Source organism: Trichomycterus rosablanca, chromosome 12 (genome assembly GCF_030014385.1).
Source record: "Trichomycterus rosablanca isolate fTriRos1 chromosome 12, fTriRos1.hap1, whole genome shotgun sequence".
NCBI lineage: Eukaryota > Metazoa > Chordata > Actinopteri > Siluriformes > Trichomycteridae > Trichomycterus > Trichomycterus rosablanca.
In genome coordinates this window covers 27,099,412-27,107,314 of record NC_085999.1, presented here as the reverse complement: position 1 = coordinate 27,107,314, position 7,903 = coordinate 27,099,412, and the positions used below count along the sequence as shown (strand labels likewise).

Below are 7,903 nucleotides of genomic sequence, written 5' to 3'. Positions count from 1 at the left end.
GTTGTGTTGTGCTGGTATGAGTGGATCAGACACAGCAGCGCTGCTGGAGTCTTTAAACACTGTGTCCACTCTATTAGACACTCCTACCTAGTTGGTCCACCTTGTAGATGTAAAGTCAGAGACGATCGCTCATGTATTGCTGCTGTTTGAGTTGGTCATCTTCTAGACCTTCATCAGTGGTCACAGGACGCTGCCCACAGGGCGCTGTTGGCTGGATATATTTTTGGTTGGTGGACTATTCTCAGTCCAGCAGTGACAGTGAGGTGTTTAAAAACTCCATCAGCACTGCTGTGTCTGATCCACTCATACCAGCACACCACACACTAACACACCACCACCATGTCAGTGTCACTGCAATGCTGAGAATGACCCACCACCTAAATAATACCTGCTCTGTAGTGGTCCTGACCATTGAAGAACAGCATGAAAGGGGGCTAACAAAGCATTCAGAGAAACAGATGGACTACAGTCAGTAGAACTACAAAGTGCTTTTATATGATAAGTGGAGCTGATAATAAGGACAGTAAGTGTAAAAACAAGGAGGTGGTTTTAATGTTATGGTTGATCAGTGCATATGAAGGCTCTGAGGGCAGGAGAAGTATATAGTATATACACATATACATAGGTACATGGATATAATATATAATTAAAGAGCCAGTAAGTATTAAGCATCATAAAGATCATTTTGATCATTGTTCAGACTTGAACAGAACTTTAATAGTATATCTGTACAATTCACATTTTTTAAAAATAAACAATATATATTGAGACTATAGATTTACTACGTATTATAATATACACATTTCTGTTCTTGTAACATTCAGAATTTTATTTGTGTGTAGTGTAGACCGATAGAAAAGCTGCCATTTGAATGGAAAAGCACTGATGTAATCTACGGTATTTCAATTAAACCACACAATATATTTGATATGTTCATACTGACTAACTTTGGGCTGGGGCGTCTCAAAACTTGCATTTTCACTTCTGACAATGATTAATGAGGTTAAAACAAAGTCAACACCAACATCTAACACAATAAAGCAGAACTGAATTGAATTCCATACACCCACTGATTCCCACTGTATCTTAAAAAAAACAAATACATCAGGTGGCCCATGGAGGATTACAGAAATCTGACAGAAGAAAGAACTTGTGTTGTGCTGAGCACTCTGGGGGCACCTACATGTGAACTAAAAAAGTAGATTTGTTTTAAGCTTGTGATAAATTAATCTCCTTGCAGCTTCTTCATCACCAAGCTGTTGGGTGGCGCGCTGGTAAAAACAGTTCCTACAAAAGCGTGGGTGCCCCACAGCGAGTGACGAATAACCTTACAGCAGCCCAGGTCTTCGATCTGGAAACCCAGATGGCGGTATCGCTCGTCTGTTTCGAATAGGGTGTTGTTCGTGTAGGTGCCGAAGAACTGCAAATTGAGGAAAAAACAAAAGACTTGGCTATTAAACATTCAAAAATAAGATCACACACCTTGCTCACAAGGTGGTAAAAAATCTGGCTAAGGCACGGTGTGATAGGTTGGTGTTCTCTGCACCAACCTATATCAAAAACAGCTGATATAACCACACGGGCAAGGGATTACTATGGCAAACTTTTGCCAAGCAGCACAATAGAGTTACCTGCAGAAATACCACTTAAAACATTCTTGTGGAAAAAAAGAAGGCTTCTGTTAACCATGTCCAGAAGCAGCGCCAACTTCTCTGGGCTCGGAGGCATCTAGGATGGACCATCACACAGTGGAAATGTGTATTGTGGCCAGATGAATCAGCATTCCAGGTCTTTTTTGGACAAAAAAAGGTCTTTTTTGGTGCTCCGAACCAAAGACGAAAAGGACCATCCAGACTGTTATCAGCAACAAGTCCAAAAGCCAGGGTCTGTCATGGTATGGGGCTGTGTCAGTGCCCTTGGTAAAGATAGATCATTTACACTTCTGTGATGGCAGCATTAATGCAGAAAATTACATTGAGAACTTAGAGCAACATGTGCTGCCTTCAAGACGTCATCTTTTCCAGGGACGTCCATGCAAGACGATGCAAAACCACATGCTGCACACATTACAAAGGCATGGGTGTGGAAGAAGAGGGTACAGATACTGGACTGGCCTGCCTGCAGTCCTGACCTGTCCCCAATAGAGAATGTGTGGAGGATTTTGAAACGAAAAATGTGACAACACTGCATAGGAACTGCATTTTTATTTTATTTACATTTTCCATGCTGTCCCAACTTTTTTTTTCTGATTTGGGGTTAATAATATTAGTATTAGTTATTATTTATATTACTTATCATTTTTAATTACACAACTGAACTATAACAGTGAGGCAAAAATCAGCCATAGTGCAGCACTGATAGATTATTTTATATAGATGGGGGGTCTATCAGCTGGTCGAGTGTCTGCAAAGACATGGTTGGCCATGCCTGAGGCTGGGGTTGGCTGAACAGCCTAGCCACTGGGACGTACACTTGTCAGTGCGCTCTCAGTGTTGGTCCCAAGCGTTGCATCACAAAGAGCATCCAGTGTAACTACTGTGCCATATTAAGTATGTGAACCAGAATGACTGCTGTAGTGACCCATGTATGGTTCAGTGGAGTGAATGCCTGGCTTTACTTAATTTCAATTTTATTTTAGCTGCATCTGGTTTGTCAAGAGATCCATCTTTACTTTTTTTAAGAAACTGCACTGTGACAAATGATATTCATATTTCTCTATTACATCCTCTGCGAATGTTATCTGTGCATTATTTTAGGTTGTCTGTTATTTTAGCCACTCATTTACTTTTGCCTTTTACCTTTTTGGTGGTGGCTCTTTATTTGGCCTTTCGTTTACTTTTGCCTTTTTTCTTTAGCTACAGTATAGTTCAACCCTGGCTAAGCATCCTTTAAACTGGATTCATTCTCAAATCTTGCAGGTACGGGTGTACACCTGGCGCCTCTGCAATGGTTACCTTTTATATTTGATATATTTTACCTTAAATCATCTCTTTCTACTTTCATACATACTGAGTAAGGTTGTGCAGGTTATGTTGCATACTGCATATCAGTATACTGATATGTTACAAACATAACTCTTATAGGTTTCATTCTTTTTGTTCACAAAAGAACTTACTGCTAATCCAGATGACGGGTCAATAAAGTCAGCCCAGAAGCCCTCTGTGTGCAGTGCATGGCAGATCTCCTTTGCCCCTGCAATAAACTGTACACAGAACACAATGATTACAGCACAGTTTGGGCACAACGAATGGAATAAAAATACTACAAAGCAGGAATACCCTGGATGGGGCCCAAACAGTCAAAGGAAAAACAAGAAATGAATCCAATCACCTGAGGCGTGAGCGTATCAGAAGTGAGCACTCTACAACGTGAGCTTTTGGCGAGCTTTGGAAAGTCATGCTAAACAAAGTTTTCTACAGTGTTGCACTTGAAGAGTATGACTCACTTTAGCCAGCAGCTCCTCTCTTTCCTGGTCCACCTCCTCTGACCAGGCGGTCATGTCATTTTTTGTTCTTTGGGTCACTGTAAGGACCATCATACTGCTAGAGGGAGCTTCAGGAAACACTGATGCAAAGTCTGCAGCGTGAGGAAACATACACACATGTAAAACAAATAAATCTGTAACGTGTGAAATATTTTATATGTCATATTAAAACATATGAACTTATGGTACAAAGTAAAACATTTGCTGCCACCTAGTGGCCAAGTCTTTTTGCACATGCAGCTGAATGTTCTATTATATGGTAGGTGTAAAGTCGATTACATGCTATTAATACACACTCAAAATTAGGATTTGTTGAATTGACTGTCACACCTCTTTTCAGCAATTCCGGGCAGGACTGTATGGCACATTCCACTTGAGACTGGTCAAAGTACTGCTCTGCATTGTCAACCTTCTGCTCTGAGGAAGCCTCATCTTTTCCCTGTGAATAATAGAAGCATTATATTGGCAGCACACTAACAGAATAAGAAATAACGGATCTGTCTGAAAACCTAGTGAGCCCTCTACATAGACGGCATTTTACGTCATCCTACACACTCCCCGAGAACAAGATTCTTAGATGCCTACTTCTAAAATGCTGCCTACTGAGGTACTTTCTTTATTTTGAAGCTATAAACTGACTAAATGACGAGGGAGCATCCAAAGCATCCTTAGCGGTGAAGGCAATCCCAGCATTCAGTGCGGCACAACTTTTCTCACAAAAAATTACAAATATGGCGAATGAATGAGGAACAACAAATGGATTCCTTTCAAATGTAAATCAATTCTTACTGATTTGTATTTGTATAAAGGTGTACAAGTGTCATTTATTTGCAAATTCGGGCTTGTCAGTAACACTTTAGCTGTTTTCGGTACACAGAGGGAGATAGCTGGCATACTAGCAGGTTGCGCCGTCTCAGCCCATTGGTTTGAATGGCCTGAGGCTAACTGTGTTAGCTTAGTAAGTGAAAACTGCTGTGATGTAATCGCCATAATCGCTGTTTAACTAGTGCGTCTAAATAATCTGCCTTATAAGTGCAGTGTCTTATTGGAATCCTCTCTACTTAGGCAGCTGCCTAGGTAGGCAGTAAGCAGCAAGGCAGCTTACTAGGTTTTCGAACAAACCCATTATAATATAAAAATTCAAGTCAAATGATGCTACAATAATTAAAGTTAATAACAAAGGCTATTGTAATATCATATTTAAAAGGCCAATTCATGATTAATATGGTCATTACATTAAACTCGCTGATGAACTGAGCCAGGATGAACTCGTGCCTCTCGCTGTTGGATGGAACGGTCAGCACATCTGGTAGTGTTGTGTGCACGGTGCCAGCCTTCTGCTCTGCTTCAGCCTCTAGATGCCGGGCAAATCCTACATTACCAGGTAGCTGGAAACGCTTATCCTGAGGACCAAATGGGCCCATGGTCTCATCTGGCCACACAGTCCTTAAGGCTGGGTTTGAACACAGAACAGAAAAAAATACAGTAATTCATTAGACTCTCATTACAAGCAGCTTGAACAAGACAGGGACAGTAACAGGGACCCAGGAACCTAGGTTCAATCCTTACCTAGAGTGACAGTGTGCACAGAGTCACCATCAGGTCCCTTGGGTAATTAATACCACCTTTAAAATGTGCAGAAGGTAGACTGGTTGCTCTAAATTGTTCTGTGATGCATTGGTACCCTGTTGCAAGTAGGTGCATCTGGGTTTAATCATATCCAGTGTGAGTCAAAACTTGGACATAAAGGATCTTTTACCTATAAGTTTATCAATGGTTGTCTGGCATATTTCTATTAAAATACCACTGCAAAATTGCACCCTGGGTCAGTCTGGTGCCCACTGTATGCCAGGCTACTTATGTAATGTTAAATTATTACAGTCGTTGCTTTGTGAAGGTTTACATTTTCAGCATTTAGCAGATGCTTTTATCCAAAGCGACTTACAGTACTGTGACAGTATACAGTCTAAGCAATTGAGGGTTAAGGGCCTTGGTCAAGGGTCCAACAGTGGCAACCTGGCAATGGTAAGGCTTGAACCAGCAACCTTCTGATTACTGGACCAGTACCTTAACCACTAGGCTACAACTGCCGTTAAAGTATGGGTCAGCTTTCTCCAATGCCCTATGTCTCATGTTGCTATCCCCCTGACAGAATCTCATATGGCTCACCCATATCAGGAGGTCTGAAGTTGATGTGTGGCTCATCAGAGAAGCTTCTTACTCCTACAATACGTCTCACAAGGACATGAAGCCCTGGCAGGTAGGTAACCACTTTTGCTCTGCTACAGAGCATCTATTTAACAAAAAAAAAAAAAAACAGAAGTGCTGCAGTCAGAATGCACAATGCTCATGTCTGTAATCTAACATGCTTATTAATTTTAGATTGTAGTTTATTGTACGTTATTTGATTCAAGTTCAACTAGTTGTCATTTTGAGTACTGCAAACCAACAATTCTAGTCCTGTTGCTACATGTTTGGATGTTTTTTCATTCAGATATGCTGTACAAGAGGGTGAACTGCAAAGTGTATTAAACTTACACTGGTCATCCTGTTGGGCTTCTCTTTTTGCACCTGTGGATGAAAAAAACTAAAATTACTAAGTATGTTGTGGCCCAGTAGAAGCAGGCAATCTGATTTATTTTATAGTAACAACATACAAAGTAGCACCATATTAATACAACTACACAAACCAGACATTTTTTAAAGTTGGCACAGCATGCAACCTATGTCTTGGGCATCAAAGAGTCTTCGCCGCCCAACAACCTGTCAGCGGTTTGTGACTTGTCCCTCTTCTGGTCAGTGTTGGTGGGTACCCAGCTCGGCTGCCTATAAGCACCCCTTGGTATTTCAAAGATACCCCATCCCAGTGTCTGGCCCTCACTGAATCACTCAGGTCTTTATGCTGATCAGGAACTATCTGACTGTGGCCCAACTGTCATAGACCATACCAGATCCATGACTTTCACATGCACTATTATTACAGAGTTCTTTGAGAACCTTGTGTGAGTGTGTGATTATATTGAGGATAATGATAATAATATTACAGTATCCCTTAATAATAAAACAATAATAATACAATATATGTTATAAATTTAATGTGTACCTATTGGTAACTATAATCATAGGATAACTATAATCATATTACAGTATCACTTAATAATAAAATAATAATAATACAATATATGTTATAAATTTAATGTGTACTTATTGGTAACTATAATCATAAGATAATGATAATAATATTACAGTATCCCTTAATAATAAAACAATAATAATACAATATATGTTATAAATTTAATGTGTACCTATTGGTAACTATAATCATAGGATAACTATAATCATATTACAGTATCACTTAATAATAAAATAATAATAATACAATATATGTTATACATTTAATGTGTACTTATTGGTAACTATAATCATAGGATAACTATAATCATATTACAGTATCACTTAATAATAAAACAATAATAATACAATATATGTTATAAATTTAATGTGTACTTATTGGTAACTATAATCATAGGATAACTATAATCATATTACAGTATCACTTAATAATACAATATATGTTATACATTTAATGTGTACCTATTTGTAACTATAATCATAGGATAACTATAATCATATTACAGTATCACTTAATAATAAAATAATAATAATACAATATATGTTATAAATTTAATGTGTACTTATTGGTAACTACAATGTAAAAAGACTCTATGAAAACAGGTACGGAGCAGGCTAAATACCAATCGGCTCCTCAATCCCTACCTATGTGCGCTATTTAGAATATAAAACAATTACGTATGCACCCTACGCAGGGCACTTTAAAACCTTTATCACGCAAATTGAAACGGAGCCTATGTACCGTCTCTATCAACGAGCCTCCGCGAGCTAAACAGTTAGCATACAAGCTAACAAGGTTATAGTTTAAAAACTTGCACACGATACGTCAATAACATTTATTACTATTTAATAAATACAGATTCAGTTTCGCTGTGCAGGAAAAAAGCTGAAGTTTCAGTTCTCACCTGTATTGTTCCTGTATAAATACAGCTGTTATAAATGCTAACTCTTCGAGCTATTCGTGCTTTTACTTAACCTTCTCAACGTCACTACGGCGGCCTCTGTCGGACAAAAGGTAAAACCCCTCCTCAAAAAAAAACCGCCCACATTTTACATAATACCGTATTTTAAAACGTTTTTAATTATATTAAATGTTCCACTTTTAATTTATTTGTTTAATTGTGTTTTTGTCAGTTATGACATGTATTTAATTTTTGTTTGTATTTTTTAAAATATTTTCTTTATGCATTTCCTCCCCTTTTTCTCCCTGTTTAGCGCTTCCAATTGCCCCATTGCATCATGCTTCCTCTCCACCAATGCCGATCCCCGCTCCGATTAACCCATGCC

At 38.8% G+C, this 7,903-nt stretch overlaps 1 protein-coding gene across 1 annotated transcript; it reads right to left on the bottom strand.

Annotated features, from left to right (window-relative positions):
- Positions 1 to 473: 473 nt before the first annotated feature.
- Positions 474 to 7,606, bottom strand: mmadhcb (metabolism of cobalamin associated Db). Its single transcript, XM_063005759.1, has 8 exons — positions 7,522 to 7,606; positions 6,023 to 6,055; positions 5,654 to 5,777; positions 4,720 to 4,937; positions 3,815 to 3,923; positions 3,446 to 3,576; positions 3,116 to 3,202; positions 474 to 1,420 (listed from the first exon to the last, which is right to left on the bottom strand). Exons 2-8 carry the CDS (start codon positions 6,029 to 6,031, stop codon positions 1,226 to 1,228), a joined length of 873 nt encoding a protein of 290 aa, XP_062861829.1. The 5' UTR covers positions 6,032 to 6,055; positions 7,522 to 7,606; the 3' UTR covers positions 474 to 1,225.
- Between the last annotated feature and the right edge of the window lie 297 nt (positions 7,607 to 7,903).

What these genes read in the sequence shown, in the direction of transcription:
- mmadhcb (XM_063005759.1), bottom strand. An exon ending in AGTTCATCAGCGAGTTTAAT is followed by an intron (nt 3,924 to 4,719) that starts GTAATGACCATA and finishes TATTATTCACAG; the next exon opens with GGAAAAGATGAGGCTTCCTC. An exon ending in ACCCGTCATCTGGATTAGCA is followed by an intron (nt 1,421 to 3,115) that starts GTAAGTTCTTTT and finishes CTCAATTTGCAG; the next exon opens with TTCTTCGGCACCTACACGAA.